The sequence below is a fragment of the Squalius cephalus genome (assembly GCF_949319135.1).
Source record: "Squalius cephalus genome assembly, chromosome: 8".
Classification (NCBI taxonomy): domain Eukaryota; kingdom Metazoa; phylum Chordata; class Actinopteri; order Cypriniformes; family Leuciscidae; genus Squalius; species Squalius cephalus.
This window is the reverse complement of record NC_137129.1, coordinates 30,604,470-30,623,077: the sequence shown is the minus strand read 5'-3', so window position 1 is coordinate 30,623,077 and position 18,608 is coordinate 30,604,470. Positions and strand designations below refer to the sequence as shown.

At 38.5% G+C, this 18,608-nt stretch overlaps 3 protein-coding genes across 8 annotated transcripts; 1 reads left to right on the top strand and 2 right to left on the bottom strand.

Annotated features, from left to right (window-relative positions):
• Positions 1 to 203: 203 nt before the first annotated feature.
• On the bottom strand, positions 204 to 5,856 carry tra2a (transformer 2 alpha homolog). 5 transcript variants are annotated; one of them, XM_079880159.1, is made up of 10 exons: positions 5,711 to 5,856; positions 4,331 to 4,464; positions 4,070 to 4,229; positions 3,227 to 3,280; positions 2,641 to 2,667; positions 2,285 to 2,473; positions 1,552 to 1,667; positions 1,357 to 1,470; positions 806 to 876; positions 204 to 608 (listed from the first exon to the last, which is right to left on the bottom strand). In XM_079880159.1, exons 1-10 carry the CDS (start codon positions 5,744 to 5,746, stop codon positions 598 to 600), a joined length of 912 nt encoding a protein of 303 aa, XP_079736285.1. In that variant the 5' UTR covers positions 5,747 to 5,856; the 3' UTR covers positions 204 to 597. The 5 variants fall into 5 exon arrangements, with proteins under 5 accessions (XP_079736285.1, XP_079736286.1, XP_079736287.1 ...); XM_079880160.1 differs by having other exon boundaries at positions 806 to 873; positions 5,711 to 5,845; XM_079880161.1 differs by lacking the exon at positions 5,711 to 5,856 and adding an exon at positions 4,798 to 5,111.
• Positions 5,857 to 6,082: 226 nt separating this feature from the next.
• On the bottom strand, positions 6,083 to 9,774 carry ccdc126 (coiled-coil domain containing 126). The gene is made up of 3 exons (XM_079879558.1): positions 9,453 to 9,774; positions 7,999 to 8,505; positions 6,083 to 6,974 (listed from the first exon to the last, which is right to left on the bottom strand). Exons 2-3 carry the CDS (start codon positions 8,231 to 8,233, stop codon positions 6,703 to 6,705), a joined length of 507 nt encoding a protein of 168 aa, XP_079735684.1. The 5' UTR covers positions 8,234 to 8,505; positions 9,453 to 9,774; the 3' UTR covers positions 6,083 to 6,702.
• A 73-nt stretch (positions 9,775 to 9,847) lies between these two features.
• On the top strand, positions 9,848 to 11,962 carry fam221a (family with sequence similarity 221 member A). 2 transcript variants are annotated; one of them, XM_079879556.1, is made up of 4 exons: positions 9,848 to 9,895; positions 11,069 to 11,242; positions 11,331 to 11,521; positions 11,655 to 11,962. In XM_079879556.1, the coding sequence occupies exons 2-4, from the start codon at positions 11,097 to 11,099 to the stop codon at positions 11,888 to 11,890; spliced, it is 573 nt and encodes a 190-aa protein (XP_079735682.1). In that variant the 5' UTR covers positions 9,848 to 9,895; positions 11,069 to 11,096; the 3' UTR covers positions 11,891 to 11,962. The 2 variants fall into 2 exon arrangements, with proteins under 2 accessions (XP_079735682.1, XP_079735681.1); XM_079879555.1 differs by lacking the exon at positions 9,848 to 9,895 and adding an exon at positions 10,605 to 10,864.
• Positions 11,963 to 18,608: the final 6,646 nt, after the last annotated feature.

Sequence of the window (18,608 nt, the reverse complement as noted above, 5' to 3'; positions counted from 1 at the left end):
ACATTTTTGATGTCTATAGTTATGGTAATTATTAAGGCAAGCTGACATTAGATTATGTGTAGTACATTGCTTGTATTCACACTTTGAAGAACATTCACAAGACTAAGGAGCACATCAAAGCATGTCTTTGTCAGAATAGAAAGAAACACATTTTATTTTGAGCTCTTTATTTCTTGAGAAAGAAACAAAGCAACACAAATTAATCCTGAAAATAAAGTTTTTTTATGTCACAGATAAACAGGCAATCTCAGCTTGCTTTCTCAAGTACACAATGCTCTGTCACACAAACGTACAGCAACTCACACACTCTTACTACAGCATACATACCCGCTAAAAGATGCCCAGTATTTAAGAAAATTCATATCACACCATAGGAGCACACTACACAAACAAAAAAAAGAAGTCTCGCACATAAAACCCTCTGATGACAGTTTTTATGATCTCCACAAACCCTAAACTTATATACTAGGGAGTCTACAAATTAAGACATTTATTAAACAAATCTCTCCAGTACAGTGAGTTAACATGTACTTCATGTTTTTATAAATGTATAGCTTGATGCAAACAGGCAAAAAGAAAGAAGTCATCAGGATCTTCTTAGTATCGTCCTGCAAAACAGAAAAGTTCCATTAGCATGAGTCTATAATTAAAATATCCATCACATTGTACACAATTCTGTGACCTAACAGGTGAATGATGGGATTTCACGAGTAATACACTCTAGAAGTTGAGGCTTATAAAGCAGTCATGTACTTGGGGCATATGTGGAAAATTTAGATTGCTCAAGGCGTTTAAATCCACTCACGTGGGCTGTATGAGCGAGATCTTGAGCGAGACCTGTACCGGCTGTAATAAGGTGACGGAGAGCGCCTCCTGCTGGAAAAGAGAAGAACGGATCAGGATCCACAAGGATTTTACATTTAGCACAATGCAAATGTTTGACACTGCAGTGCACAGTAGTGGCCTTAAGTGATGTTCAGCCTAATAAAGTCAAACTTTATTCAAATATTATTAAACATTTGTTTATTTGAGAGAAAGCAGCATGCCAAATTGTGCGCACATTTTTTTCCACAGCTGTCATACAAAGAAATCATGCAAAAACGAGTGAACCAAATAAATACTAATAACTGATTATAACTTTAGTTAATGTATGCCTTTTTTTCTGTAGCTTGCCTTGTTTTTGCCAAATAATTTTGTCAGACAAATGCCTTAAATTATAGCGTTTTGTTATTTCCTCATATTTAATCGACTAAAAACTATAAAACATTTTTCTCATATTTTGATGGTTTAATTGAACTTGTAGGGCCATTAAAAACAAATTACTTTTGGCAAATGCTGTATGTATATTCATGTTACCTGTATCTGTAGTCATACTCGTCATATCGGTCATATCTGTCATAGCCACGATCATTATATGAGTCTCGTCTCCGGCCACCTCCACCGCTGCTGCTGCTGCTCCCGCCTCCATTACTAAGAGTCATATTTGAAGTGTCATTAAAAACCATCCTACTAGCCATTTGCTTCTTGTTATTTTGCCTGGAAAATACTCACTGTGTGGGCCGACCCATGTAGATCCCTGGTGTGGGTGTGTGTGGACGTTTAGTGATGGAATAATCCACCCTGATGCGTCTTCCATCCAGCTCCATGCCATTAGCCCGCTCCATTGCCTATGGTGAGGGACAAATGGTCTTTTTAGACAAGATATATTTACAGAGCACTGAACCATATAAATGAAAATGTCTTGTTTTGAAAGATTAAAGGAAGTTTTGCAGACCTATTCACTAATTGATCATTCAGACTGTTTAACTGATTTATTCGCTCACCTTACTATTGCATGCAAGAAAATTTTACTTGACAAGCAATTATAGCAGAATACTTTGAAACACGCCTTATTGCAATACTGAAATTATCATGACTTTTCCAGTCCTGGAAAAGTTTCTCCGATTTTGTATGGGAAACTCTTTATAAGTCAGTGTGTTCACTTGGCTACAACAGGTAATCCGAAGTTGTCCTTGAGCTACAATTAAGACAATTGCTAAACCTCTTATGCCGGGGACATACTTATTGACTAGCTGAAACATTCTAAGACTGAACTGAACACACTTACAGACTGTTTCCAATGACTGGAGTAGATTTTAAACACGACCGTCTGACTTGGCCCGTTTGGGAACGATCAGTCGTAAGTATCAAATTACATTCATAATCGGCCTTACAGTCGTTAAGTGTGTCCCCGGCTTTAGCCCATGAATATGCGTTGGCAGGTCTTTTACAGTTGGGGACGTACCTCTTTAGCATCGTCGATGCGCTCATAGTAAACGAAGGCAAAACCGCGAGAGCGCCCCGTTCGCTGGTCGTAGACAACGTTGACACCGGCTAAAGGGCCGTAACGTGAGAAGACCTCTCTCAGGTCTCGCTCTGTTGTGTACAGACTGAGACCAAACACACCTAGACATGTGTTTGGGTCTGGATTGGCCTGTAAGAGGGACAGAGGTGTGAGCACTAGAACACAAGACAGATGATTCAAAACACCAAAAATGTAATAACCACCAAATAATACAATACAAAATTGTGTCTATGACCTTTCATTTCATTTATTTACAAATATTACTGTTCATATAAATATGTAAATATTAAACTTACATTATCGCTTCTTTGATGAGACATTAACTTAAGTAAAAGAAAAAAAAAAAACATGCTGCAATTCATTTCTTTGTATCAAATTTTAGATCACAAAAAAAATATTCACATGCAATGACATTAAATAATTACTGGACGTGATGGAAAGCAGCTCAACATTCTTTTTGTATGAAATAACCATTCTAGGTTTCCCAGTGTTTATTGTTACACCACTAAACAGAGATGGATGTACCATTTTTCAGGAAATACTTCATTGCTTTCTCTGGTGGGACGGCAAATCAACATGACTGCTTAATTTCCTGAAATTTCTCCGGGTAACTGTGTGACAGTATTTAATAACCCCTGTTACAGAGATTTTTAATGCAAGAACAAACATTACAGCTTTCCGTCCAACAAAACATTTCTTAAGGCATGATGGTATGAATATGGTCATTGCATGAGCCATCTGAAGGGCCTTCACAGTCACTGCAGGAGGACAAAGCGATTCTTAAAAGACACCAAAAGGACCTCTTAACCCCTTTAAAAAGCAACATGGAGACCTGTTTGGTCTAGTGGTCATTGTTAAAAGGTTAAAAAAAGGTCCACATACCCTGGCGTCACCATGACTGTGTGAGTCTTTTTTGGAGTCATGGCTGTGTGAGCTCTGTTGATGTAATAAGAAGGAATAAAAGGGGTTATTAAAGACAGTCATGCTCATCCCCGTGAGGCTGTGATGGGGGTTTGCATGCATTTTGTACAAAACCAGAGACTCACAAGTTTGAGACAAGTATTTAAAACATCACTTTTTAAAAATACATAAATCAAGTTGTGTTACATTTTAAGCGTAGCTGTTAATTTAAAAATGGTCAAATCTTTTAATCAAAAACGGGACCACATAGCTCTTAATTGAATTGATTTCAAGGGATAGTTAACCCAAAAATGAACATTCTGTCTTTATTCACTCACCCTCATGTTGTTACAAACCTGTAAGCCAGTCGTAATTCCCCTAATTTCCAACACAATATGCCCCATATAGGCTAAGATATTTCCAGTATTATGACAAAGCTGCTTTTCCCCCCAAAATGTATTTGTTTTTTTTAACAGTAGCTGGGAGTATTGATACATTAAATTAATTAACCATAATTAATTTAGTGATTACAGAAATTTCAAGAACTACCCTCATCATTGTGATCCTGGCCACCCCAGAAGTTTGCTGAGGCCGCCGGCTCCTTGGTTGAGAACCACTACTGTATGCTGTTATTTATTTTATGACTTGGTATAAAATGTATTTAAAAAAATACACTTTTATGAAAAAAAAACAACAGCACATGGGTTTACGGTGAATAAATAATGACAGCATCAATGACAATTTCATTTTTGAGTGAACTATGTTTAACTGCAGTAAACGTAGCTGTGGCCCATTTGAACTTTGACCCCAAACCATGGAACTCACCCGGCTGCCAGTGTGTCTGCGGCGGTTAGACATGGGCGATGCGCTCTGGCTCCGTCTGCGTCGGTATTCGGGGCTGTAGGAGCGAGAACGAGACTTTTTCCGGTGGGAGTGAGACCGAGAACGGCTGTAGCGCCGATTTGAATGCCGACGAGAGCGGGACCTGGAAAGGACCAAAAACAGAGAGTGAGAGATAGCAAAATAAACAGACATGAAGCCAATCAAGAAATGGCTTTATGACATTCAGCTAATGTATGGTCTAACCTGGACTTGGAGTGGGATCGGGATCTTGATTCAGAACGTTTGGATGCTCGGGAAGGGCTGGGAGAGCCAGACCTGCTCTCGTTCTTGGGTTGGACAGGACTGCCCCGCTCCGATTTGGATGGTGAGCGGGATTCCTAATGTCACAGCAATGTGTTACAACATTTACGAGACAAACATTCACAAAGCAAGCTAACTTACGCCACATCACATTCATAATTGCAGAAATCCAAACATACACTATTACAGCTGTGGAGGAAAGTGTTAGAATTACTTAAATTATATAATGGATTTAAAAAAATGCTAATAACATTATCGATACATTTACAAAGGCTACTAAGTTATCACAGGTCCTTGTGATGCTTTTTCTTTAGCCGAATCACCATAATAAAGCTACAAACATGCAAATGATCATCAAAGAGAGATTAGAAAGACACTTGGAACACAAATTTTGCATTTACTTAACCTACGGACTCATTCATTCTTCTGTTTTCAGTATAGGCTATTCCTTTCTCTCAGGCATTTTATTCTTCGGTCTTCATTTGTTCAGTTTTCATTTTTCCTCTCCTTTTCATTTCTTCACCCCAATCTGAAACCTTTTTTCTTTTTTCTGCTTTAGACATAATGCGAGCGTGCTTCTATCTGACCGATCTTCCGTTCTTTTTTCCCCTTCCCACTTAACCGTCTGCTCTGTAAACATTTTCTCTGTAAAAGCCTTCTTTTATCTTGAATATTCTTCCACATTCTTGGCCTTAACTCTTCAAATCCTTCACGACCAATAACCTTAATGAAAAAAGAACATTCAGAGCAATTAAGATCATGGGAAATTTAGGGAGAAAAATGAATTGAACTATTCAAATTTTACCACTCCTTTTGAAACACAGATGTTGGTTTGCTTATATAATCATATGATGTAAGAGACAGAAGGTAGGGAAAGATCAGAAACGTTGGAAAGAGAAACCAAAAGTACACAGGCTACAATTGTGTGAATGTAGTAGTAATTGAATATTATGTATTAACATATTTCTATTCAATGTCTACTTTAATAACTATAACTTACTATTCTAGGACCAGCAGGTAATACACTACCAAAAGGACATATTAATAAACAAATACATGCTGGTGAAAAACAAACAGCGTAGTTACATTTATTTGATATTCGACATTGTAAAGGACTCATAAGCTCTAAAGTGACTAAATGTTTTGCGAATTATTAACCGATACGTATGTATCAGCTGATCTATCTGCTCAGTTAAGTTGTAAATAAACAAAAGAAAGCGGCAGCTAAAGTTAGCTGTTCGCTAATCGAGCATTACCGCAAAAAAGAAAGAAAGAATATTTGAGAGTAAACTGCAGAACGGTTGACACAACAATAATGCTTACCCTCCCCTCGAATTGTGGCTCCTCGACATCACTCATTTTTAAAATATGAATGATTGGTAGAATGAAAATGAAGATATTCTTCCCCGAAGACTTCCGCTCTCAATGCTGTAACTGCAGAAAATGGCTGACCACACCAACTGACGCGCGAGGGGAACTGGTATGAGAGGAGATCACTCAACCACTACGTCACATCCTGCTCAACGTTTGGAGACGGATGGATGGATGGATAAACATCAATTACAATTTATAGATATAAATTACAGATTATAAATCGACATATCCACAATGGTAATAATGTATTGACATGGAACATAACCACCATGGTATTATTTGAAGCACTTTGGAGACATTTCCAATTTTATTTAATCACGTTAATGGCACAAATCTGTGTTTTCAACTCTTGCATACACTGACACAAATGAAGTCTGGTACATCTTTTATTGAATGGATTGTGTTGTAGAGCCTGGTGTACAGTTCCTTCTGAAAGCTTAATGCTACATTCAGTTTTGAGGTAAATCCCCACCCGAATCAGTCTGCAATAGAGACATCAATCAACTATTCAGAGAATATTCTTTGGATCCACAGTTCAATAGTTAATGCGTAGAAACGCATGTAATCCTAACGATTAAAAGGCGCCACCAGTAGCTAGCTGTGGAGATGATGCTGTACATGGAGTCTTTTGCAGATACATTATGAAACACTCATCTGTATATCAAAAATCAGTTTCTGTATATATATATATATAAATAAAAAAAAGCATCCTATCACTCTCTCAGGTCTTATATTTCATATTGCAAATAAGTTATAAAATATATTTCTGATCCATGAACAAAAGACAAAACAATTAAGCTGAAACTCATGTGCACAACTAAAAAAAATTTCTAAAAGCTGCTTTAGTCTAAAAATATATATATATATTTATATATATTTTTTAATCTCTGTACAGGCTTTGCTGTAGTGTACACAGAAAAGATGTCCATGGCCACAGTTTTCTATTTTAAAGAGTGCGGCTTATGTGGCCTGTCAGGTGATTGTGGCAGGAACTGCAGAGGGTCACTACGCCTGTCTGGCCGGTGGGCAGGCATATTTGGTTTGGTGGGCCTGGAAACAGCAACTTTGGCAGCAAGGAGAGTGCCGGCTCCAGCAGCAGGACGGGAGATGTTGTGCACGGAAGCGTTCACTGCAGCATCCACTTTCCCCTCCAGCTTCACCAAACGGTTGAGAATATCATCCAACAGTACAGCAATTGTCCTCTTCAAATCAGCTTCAGCAAAAAGAGATAATGAAAGTATTAGTATTGTGTTATTTCTAAAGTTCTTTCAGACACACCCATCCAGAATGCTAAATACGCTTTCACATAAGCTTCACATGCAAAAGAAAAAAGAAAAGAAAGAAGAAAAAGCATGAATAAGAATAATGTTCATATTTTATAAAAGATAACATAAAAGGATTACAGAATTACATGTTAACAGTTTACAATAAGGTTTCATTTGTTAACATTAGATTACATAAGTTAACGTGAACTAACAATACTTCTACAGCATTTTTTTAATCCAAGTTATTGCTAATTAAAAAAAAAAAAGTAAAATCAAAAGCTGCATTTGTTAATATTAGTTAATGCACTGTGACCTAATTGTATTTTTATTAACTAACATTAACAAAGATTAATAAATGTTGTAAAAAAAAGAAGCAGCTTATTGTTAGTTCACAACACATTAGTTAACACATTAACTAAATTTGACAAATAAAAACGTATTGTAAAGTATTGTAAAGTGTAAACCAAAAAAGAAACCAATATGGTTAACTTGTAAATATTAGACAATGCATTAGATATCATGAACTAACAATGAACAAGCATTGTTTTTACAGCATTTTTAATTGAATTTTTAAATATACATATTTAACATTTTTAGTATATATATATAATAACATGAACAAAATACATTAACATTAACTTGGATTAATAAATGCTATAATAAAGTTTATTTATTTTAGTTCATGATAGTTATTGCATTAACAAATGAAAATTAATTACATTTTATTGTAAAGTGTCACTCAAGTAACAAGTTAAAACTGTGAAATTTGGTTTGGTTAAAAGACACAAGGGAACCAACAACATTTGCCACAGAGCACAGGCATCAATTTTGGTCTTTTCATCACAAACATATATTGCATGTCGTATGGAATGTTTTATGGCACATTTACATAGCTTTTTAACACTATAAAACAGCATACAGGTTTGGAACGACATGAGGGTGGTTAAAAAATGAATAATAGTAAATACTTACCATATCCTGCCATGGAGGTGCCATGGGGCCCCGAAGGGTTCTGGTTCTCCTCGCTAAGGACTTTGACGTAGCGATGGCTGAGCTCAAGGATCTGTTGGCGGAGCTCTGCGCTGCTCTGCCGGCGTGGTTGTGTGACGGTGTAGTGAAACAGCAGCAAACACCAGGCCAGGCCAAAGAGCACCAGTAACATACTAAGTTTATGAGACATGCTCCTACGCAGAAGACAGCCCAGCATGGCAATGCTGCAGGTCTGATGAGACCCCAGTTAAGGGGATGGGGTGGGGATAGGTTTAAAAGAGGCTGTCAAGTTCAGGGCTGGGGACAAGACTGGGTAATAAGGTCACTGATCTCATACATTTGTTTATCCTTTTTTTTTGCCTAGGAAATTAACAGGGTGGAAGATTTTGAATGTGTGAGTATGTGTGTGTGTGTGTGTGTGTGTGGGGGGGGGGGGGGGGGGGGGGAATAAATCCCTATTTATCAATGGGGTTTAGGTGCAATGAATATCTGTAAAACACCACACACAAAAACAAGCAAATATGTGGATTAATCATATGAAATGGTACTTGCCCTTACATATGTAATAATAATATCAGATTTTATGAACGTGCACTTATTTTGCAGAGCCTCAGATTTCAGTGTGCATGAATAAATTACATTTCCATCCTAAGTGAATGGGAACCTTGTCATCGCTCTCTTTCACTATGGCCACAGTACTATTCTCCACCAATCACAAATCAATCACTCGCTGAGACGATGCTTTAAATAAATTAATAACGCGGGAGGGAGAAATAAGACCACTTCTAACTCTCTACACCACAAAATCAGCAGCACAATATTGGCAAAATAAAAATGTAGTCTAGTGTTTTTGCACATTGATTATATTAGTCAAGAAGACATATTCAAGCTTGTGACTTTCTTAAACAAAGAGTGATCAAAGTACAGGGAGTTTACATAGTGTGCTCCACCCTGTCAAGCTATTGTGTTCGTTTGCAGAGCGGTCAAAGCATAGTCACATGCAATTTAAGATGGGGAAAAACTGGGTTAAAGCGCTGAGGTCGACATTTCATGCCTTGCTGAACAGATCATGATTAATAGTTAAACAATGCTAGAAAGTTATTTATTAACAGTTTAGCTGTTGATGCTACCATATAGCTGTTATTATATTGTCTTTAGAAAAGGTTAGCATTAACAGACAAATAGGATCACTTATATTAGGCAAGCAGCATGCAGATCAAAAACAGTTCAGGATTCTGGCTGGACTCGTATCAATCGTCGACACGTGCTCGATGGGTCATTTTCACTCGGTCTGCAGACTGTTAAGCTATCGACTGTATTGCTATTACACACACTCTATTATCGCTTTAAGACGAGGCCGGCTAGGAAAGACATTAGACAGCTGGAACAGCCTGAGGAAACCATACAGTAACATATATAGCTCATATAGAAATTACCTTAATACTTAAGTCAAGGTGACAGATTCCAGGACTCCAAATTGTTGACATCTTATTAGCACGTTTGCATGGCTGGCAGCCTTACTGCAAAAATCAGTAATATTCAAACATTATTCAAACTGCAGCATAACTTCAGAGTAAGCGTCTCTGTATAAAGTAAGAAGCGAATTATTTTACAGCTAAAACGCCTTAAAATAAATGCCAGATATTCATTCGGAGCAGCTTGATGTGGAGAAACTAGAAACAAACATAGCAAAATGTTGAGTATTTCCCTGCGGTGACAACACGACCTATTGGATACGACGTCATGTTACGCACTAGCGATGTCCGGGTTGTGAATGAATTGTTCTTATGAGTCGAATCTGTCTAAATGAATCTATCGCTGAAATGAGTCGGTCGTTTCACAATATCGTCTGAACTATTCTTTCACATTGGACTGAACGGTTGGTACACGAAACGAACAAAAATATTTCGAGCGGTTCTCGAGTCATTTGCAAATGAATGTGCGTGTGTGACTATTCTGACTAATAATGGACAGAAAAGTTAGAGCAGACATGTACGAATTAAACGTTCTGGATTTTTTATTTTTATTTTGTACGACTTGATCGTATAACATGATTTGATCAAAACTGCATGTTATTAAAACTGGATAATATAATATACAAAAAAACTTTTTTTCAGCCAGAAGATGTACATTTCTTGTATTATTTTCTGTTAACGCAAATAGTATTTATGTTGTAAATGACCTCATGTTTTTATGAGCATGACACTACAACAAACACCTTAATTAATAAACTGGGAAAAAAGCAGCATAGACAGTTGTGGCCTATGTGCCTACATACAGTATTTATTGGAATTATTTTTAATAGGCTATAGAAACTATGCCACACGAGGACCATGCGATAACGCAAGTACGCAACTACGTCATAACGTAAAAGAATCACTGAATCGTTTTATTGAAAAGAACTGTTTGAAGGAACCGATCGCCTATGAGACTTCTCGCCACGCACTTACGTAAAAGTCATAGGGAGCTTGGGAAATGTAGTCAATTTGTACAAATATAGTCGAGATGCAATAAAATGGCTATATTAGGCTATATTGGACATTACTGATAAGATTTTTATATTCGTATATTTTTTCTTCTTTCTTTTGGTTTAGACCTGGTTTAGTCTACCGGTATGTAAGACAAACTGATTGTTTCGTCGTTGCCTAGAAACACGTCACAGACGCTAAGAAAAGTCTTCCTTCCAAACAAGTTGTCCGTTGTCAGTGTTGCAGGGCGAGACTGTAACGTTAATTTATATATCAACATACAAAACAACAAAATAGACTCATAATCACCGTGGGATGGAAAATATACAAATCGACAAAAATGCAACCAATGCAGTGGAGGCCTATTTAGAATACAGAAGGTGGGTTTGTTTGAGGAAATCGGTGAGCTGATAAATAAAGTCTGTTTAAAAAAAAAAAAAACTTTATTTTGATCTTTTCATTTCCTGTTCGTTTGTTTCATGTTCTGGTGATTTGTACATCCCTTTGTAGTTCAAGTAATAAGCTTGTCAGTTTGAAACGGTGATCTTGTAATTCTCTATCATTAAATGCCATGCTTTACAAAGGATTGTTGGGGAAGATGATAGAGGGACGATGTTTTCAGAGGATGAGTACAAGAAATACAAAGACACAGTGGTGCCAAGAAGATTACGAAACCGCCTTTACGTCAGTTTTGGCATCCCAGGACAAATAGACTGCAAACTGATTGGACCAGAGACACCTTGCTTCTGTACACACAGGTATGGATCACCAGTCATACACATACTTGATTTACACACACACACACATACAAAAACAGATTATTCTATGTTTCTATTTCATTCTCAGGTATAAACAACACTGCACAGACTTTGAGGAGTTGCCAAAGGAAAGGCCTATACTCCTGCCCTGTAGGGTCAAAGGTTGTCTCTGTGTGTCCTATGAATACGTTCATATCAACGGCTCTAACCAAGTACGCTGCCGATGCAAACACACAACCAGTGAGCACGCTGAAGTTTCAGGGCACCTGTGCAAGAAATGTGAGTTTTGCACCATTGCATCCCATATATTATTAAATGAAAGCTAACATAATTTATCATGTATCGCATAAGCATTCAATAAAACATAAAATGAGTCTCCCTTTGTCTTAAAGTTACCTGTTCATACATGCAGGCACTCAGTGTACTGGTTATCGCAGTCCATTCACCTGCGGATGTGGCCAGCCTGGATATGCTCATGTGACGGTGGTTGAAACCAGGGAAGAGCGCATGACACGGGGACGTCCGGTGGGCAGAGCTGTTCCTTATGCGGCTATGGGAGGCCTGACTGGGTTCAGCTCTCTGGCAGAAGGCTACCTGAGACTGGATCCCAGTGGCATAGGCAATGCATGTGAACATCACACACAATAGGATATACATGTCACCTGATCAATGATTTGGTGGCATTACAAACATTAGGTTAGCACACACCTTTAGAGTCAACATTACCCTTATTTTATTGTAAGTATATGTGTGGCTATATATATATATATATATATATATATATATATATATATATATATATATATATATATATATAAATTAAAGTATCTGACCAGATCAAGGTCAAAATGTATATTAATGTATATTTTAGTCCTGTAACTTTTTGCCTTTTTTAGTTTCACTTAAATGTTCCTGCAGTGTGGAAAAATATTCATGTTTAAATTGGTTAAATTCCTGATATAGTATCTGCTTTTGACCAGCAGAAGTCAGTAGTGACACACATGCCTCTGCTTTGCTTCACCAGCATTGACGTGACCGTGTGAGAGAGATGTGTCTTTGTTTTCAATGAATTGGCTTTAAATTCCTCTTCTCTACTTGGTAATGTTCAGAACAATAATAGCAATTAAAGTACGTAATTAAAAGAGTGTTTAGTCTCTATCTATGAGACACAGAGGGCTGCGTGCTCTGTGAATTCTGCAGGCTCTGTAGTTTGCATTCAATCATTTTCTGTTTAAGGAGCAGAAAGAAAGAAGAAACAATTTCACCCCTAATCATTGGTACAGTTCCACTAGAATGGTTTGCTGTATGTGCTTTGCATGACTAGTTCTGTGTGTGTGTGTGTGTGTGTGTGTGTGTGTGTGTGTGTGTTTAGAATATGTTTGAATGTGCTACTCTGTATTTGTATTTGTGAATGTTTTATGACTCATCCTAAGCTTCTCAAGATTCCATTAGATTGGATTCGTTACGACTTCCTCTTTTATACGTTCCTACTCTCTTCCTCTGTTCTGATATGCGTCTCCACTCAATTGCTCTCGAGAACATCTGTATGTCTCATGAAATGTGCAAATGCGAGTGTGTGTGACCTGTGAGACTTGCCTTTGATGACGTCGGTGATGAAAAACCGGCGATGAGACCAAACACAGACTCTTCTCATTACCACACTTGAAATAAAACTCGCGGCTCATTGGTGGATTTTTCATTGCCACCAACACTCTGAAAATACCTCGCTGATTTATTTAGAAGTCTCTTTTGTACTGCCGCTCTTTGCCTGGTCCTCTATTTATATTAAGCCTCATTTAGATCGTATTATATTATGCACCCTTCGCCTCTCTACCTCGTCAATGATATCTTTAATTCGTTCCCTCTCTTTTGTCCCCCTCCTTCAAATCCCTCAGCTTCAAATCTTTAGTTACACAGAAATCAGTTAAAGACACTGAGAACGGGAGAAAACACAGCAAGTTCTAAGTTCACTGGTTGGCCGATGTTCTTTGCCATGTTGTACATTCACTCTAAACAGAGAAAGATTCCTCAAACAGATAGTTATCCCCAAAGAATAAAATCCTCATTTACTCACCTTCATGTCTTTCCAAACAATATAACTTTCTTCCTCCTCATGGATCAAACCACATGGAAGCAGCTCTTTTCCATAATGATAGTAAATGAGGACCGAGTCTTTTAACGAATAACCACTTAAATCTGAATCTTTTTCACACACAAAGGTATCAGAAGGTGTGCTTCTTCTAATGCTTTTATAATGGATTGAGTCCTTTCAGAAGCTTGACAGACCATGGCCACTATCCAATTCCATTGTGTGAAAAAAAGAGCAGTGGGAACATTTTTCAAAACACACCCATTTGTGTTCTATGGAAGAAAGAATGTCATATTCGACTGGAATGAAACGAGTGATTATGTAGAATTTTAGTTTTGAGGTGTAATATCCCCAACAATTAGTATACTGTATATTCCTAATTAATGCGTTTCTTTAATTATATTATCTAGATTTTGATTTAGAACCCTTAAATATATACTTACATTTATCTTTGTTTTGGGGTTTAAGGTTTAATTTCCTGCAACTAACTCTTTTTCATTACGGAACCTTAAAAGCAGGGTTCCAACAACCCGAATCTGGTGCATTTACAGCAATTTGTCATTGGAGATTTTTAGTTTGAATGAATAAATGTTTTGTGAAGTCTATTTGAATTGATGAAAGAGAACATATTATAAAATTCAGCTATACTTAAATCCCTTGAGGGTTACTTTCTTGATACTTGATATACCATATTTGCTTAAAACTGATTTTGTCATTTAGAGTGCCATAAACCAGGCCCTGTGGCCTCTTTGCTGCATGCATAAAATTATAAAATGCATTGCAGTTAAATATCGATTTTCCAATCATATGCGCTCAAAAGAAGTGACTTGTTGGAGGGGAAATTGCTTAATTAAATATGCCCATGCACACACACACACAAACACACATACATGCAGTGTTGTAATAATGTGATAAGTCCACAATAATGAAACGCTTGCTTTGTCCTGCTTCTTTCCATATACTTCTTTGATTTTTAAAAAAAGAATGAAAGAAGAAATCAAAAAGGCTCTTTGAACTCATTAAAAATGCATCGCATGAAAAATGAGAAGCAGCGGTTTATTAACAAAATATAAAATTACCATCCAACTGAGGCTTTGAATGACGACATAGAAGAAATCGGGACAGGATTACATATAAAGGAGCTGGTGTAAATGTTTAATTAATCTGATTAGATTCAGCAGATGTGCTCCACTAAAGTGATTCACATTGAAATCAGATTAATTCTCTTCCTTGCTGTGATACAGTGCATTAATTTTAATTCTGAGCTGAAATGAGTAAGTAATCGCAGTAGTGATTAAGACAGCAATTTGCTATCGTGCCATGTTTTTTGAATAACCTTGGTCTGTCAGAGCAGAGATCACGAATTGCTGTGATTCAGATTATTGATGTGGCTTCATTTGTTTATGACACACTTTGTATCTTTTTTTGACCCAAGCTTGCAGGTGTCCAAGGGAACGCAAACAATCTACAAACACACACCTGTGTCCAAAGAGAACACTGGAGTAAGCTAGCGGAAGGGATGATGTCTGATCTGAAAGGTGACATATCGATTTAGTGTGAGTGTTTGATGATCGTGTATGTGTGTGTGTGTGTGTGTGTGTGTGTGTGTTGATATCAACCCTGATGCCTAACTTCACAGATCCTTTGGTGTCATTTTGCCTTCAATAATCTTTTTTCATCTAATCAGTCTACGCTGTATAAATTACATCTTCCTGATGACCTTAATCTAAAGACTAGACGCAATGAATTCACTTTACAAATTTCCCGTCAGAGGAGACCATGATAAAAATGCAAGGAAAGAAGGAAAGCTTCAAAATATATACCTCCTCGCAAGTCTAATCTCCTTGCCATGGAAACCTTTCTGAGGTCTTTTTAGAGCAACTGATGTACTTCTATAGGAGTCACCATGGTGTCGTGATTGACAGGCTTTGGGGAAGAACAGAAAAGAGTAGAAAATAGACCTGAAAAATATTCACCCGTGTTAGGTTATAGCTCATATTCGTCACACAAAGCAGCTGTCAATCAATGATATATTTCAAGAAGTTGAGTTTTTATTACTTTATTAATACTTTATTAGTTTTACTCAAACTGCAAACTTGCTATACTAAGTCAGGAACTGTCCAGCGAACTATGAATCACAAGGCACTTCTTGATTCTGTTCAGACTTTATTATTAGTCTATTTATATTACATTGAATTTCGTTGAAGCCTTGTAAAGTGTCGCCTTAAGAGTTTCTCTTCTCAGTCTCCCATAAGCCTGACAGATTGCCACACAATTGTCAGAGTCTATATTGTGTGATGTTGAAAAGAACAACATCAATTACCTGGAATCAAAGCAGTGAGACCTAAAAGTGCGTCAAGACAATTGCTTTTTTCAATTTCTTTGTTAAAAGGCTTGAAAATCGACGCTGGGACTGCATTGTGGCCATGACTTGAGGTGCTTCTGCTCCTCTCCAATCCTTTATTCTGCTCAGTGGTGCTTTGAAGGATTGAAAAAGAAGGAGGAGGAGGAGTGAGGGAGCAGAGATGAAGACTGTGGGATTGGTGACACTGTTTATTCACGCCGAGCCCATGAGTGTGAAGGGGGAGACAAGACCCAGCGTGGAATCACGCAGCTGAGCAAAATCGATAAAAGTTTGCTTGACAGTAATAAAAGATGATTTCTGTCGTTTTTGCATCCAAACACTTCAATTTGCCTGCCTACTGAATCCAGACTCTATCAAATACACTCAGACACATGATGGCACTCTGATGATGGTCTCTGCCTTTGAAGACCAACCGCCAAGGATGGATAATGGTCCTGCGAGACCTGGGACAACAGCTTCATTGGAGGCCTCCTCTTGACACAATTGTGAGCTATTTTTTTAAATAGTTGTAAAAGTTAGCATAAGCATTGAACAACCTGTAATATTTTAGGCAGTTTATGACAAAAAGAGAGAAAAACTCTTATTTTCTTTATTTTTTTCATAAATTGTTTACTTTCATTGACTGCTTTGGCCATAAGTGATTGGCAGTGACATACATTTTGTTGCTTCAGTTGTTGTGGTGTTGATTCACATTGTTTCTAGATTATTGTGCAGAGTGATCGAATCTTTGAATGCATTTTAAATAATTGCAAAAAGCTTCATTGGCAAAAAAAGAGAAAAGAACACTGTTTTTATTTTATTTTTGCCCTGGGCCTGGCACAAAAATACGACCAGCTAACATCATTTGACGAATCCTATCATCAGCACATGGGAAAGTGTGAACAAGAACTAGTCAGATAAACTAGTCTATTATTCTGATAGGATTATAAGAGCAGACTGATTGCTATAAAAGGAGTTGGATGTAGAGGGCTGCATTGGGATTGAGTCCCGCCGGGTCCCGCGGGACCCAACGCAAATCTCGCGGGAGCGGGCGGTTTGAACTTTGCTGCGGGCGGGAATGGGCGGCTAAAAAAAACACTGCGGGATCGGGAGGTAGCCTTGCAACATGATGGAGATGTCAATAATGGCGCTTTTCCACTACACAGTACCAGCCTGGCTCGGCTCGACTCGACTCGCCTCGCCTTTGTTTGGTTTTCCACTGTGTAAAAGTTGTAACTGTATCTGCTTCCCGGTACTTTTTTTCGTACCACCTCCGGCGAGGTTCTGAGCGAGCTTAGGCGATACTATAATGTGACGTGAAAACACGGCAGACTGCTGATTGTTCAGAGAGAAGCATCACTATTCACTGCGTCATCATTGCACGCGCAAGACAGAGTATCCTGAATAAAAAACAGCAAAAACGAAAACAAAACCATCCAAAAACAGCACACTCGATTTCCTCCATTATCCTGTGTGTATGTGTCCAGTAGGCTATGCCGGCCAGGGAAACGAAACAAACAACCCCATGAATCTCTTTAATAATAGCAATACAAATATGTGTTTTTTCCTGCGGGACGGGAGAAGACACAAAATCAATGCATCTCTATTATGCATGTGCGGGAATAAATTCTCAGAGTTTTGCGGGTGCGGGCGGGAGTGGACATACATATTGCGGGAGCGGGCGGGAGTGAAACACATACGTTGCGGGAGCGGGCGGTAATGGTCAGAAATTCGGCGGGCGCGGGCGGGAGCGGGATGATGAAAACAGTCCCGCGCAGGGCTCTAGTTGGATGTCTTTCCAATCATTGTGGTCTTGTGTTAGCGATCGCTACCTCCAAAGAAAGACGTGTAGCCATCATTGCTTTGCATCAAAATGGCCTCACATGCAAGGAAATTTCTGCAAAGAATATTGCACCTAAAAGAACCATTTACCGGATCATCAGGAAATTCAAGGAGAGAAGTTCAACAATAATGAGAAAAGCTTCAGGGCGTCCCAGAGTGTCCAGCAAGCACCAGGACCATCTCCTCCTGAAGAGTTCGCTATGGAATCATGTCACCACCAGTGCAGAGCTTGCTCAGTATTGGCAGCAAGTGGTTTCGAGTGCATCTGCACACATAGTGAGGCGAAGACTTTTGGACAACGGCCTAGTGTCAAGCAGGGCAGCAAAAAAGGCATTTCTCTTCAAGAACAACATCAAGGACAGACTAAAATTCTGTAGGAAGTACAAGGATTGGACAGCAGAAGACTGGTGTAAAAATATTTTCTCTGAAGAAGCCCCCTTCCTGGGACTGGAAGGCTGTTGGGGACATCTGGAAAATCGATTGTCTGGAGAAGAAAAAAGGCGAGCGCTACCATGAGTCGAGCCAACAGTGAATGTTGTGGGGTTCTTTCATCCAAGGGAGTAGGCTCTCTCATAATTCTGCCCAAAAACAATGCCATGAGAATGGTATTAAAACATTCTGCAAGAGCAACTTCTCCCAACTCCGCCTTGGCTCGTCCCTCCCTCGGCTCCACCCGGGACCATCGTCCCCTGTGCATCGCAATGCTTCCTCGTCCCACCGGCTCCACCTTGGTCGGACATCACCCTGCCTGCGTACTTTTGAGCCTTCCGCTGCACTTCGGCTTTCAACCCCTTGCAGCTCCTTCTGGCCCTGCCTTCCCTGCAGCTTCACCAGGGTCCTCGGTCGCACATGCTGTTACGTTCCCTTCCAGCTATTGAATTACCTGAGTTTGTTTTATTAAAGAACCTTTTGTTTGTGGAAAATTATTTTTTTAAAACCTTTTTCTTCATCTGAACCTAACCGCGTTAGTGTTATCATTAGACTATGCTGTTATGTTTTCAAAGTGTGCATTAATATTTTGGTAATAAAACACAATTAACTTGGATGGAATATGATATAATGCATAGAGGTTTACACTTGTGAGAAGCGCT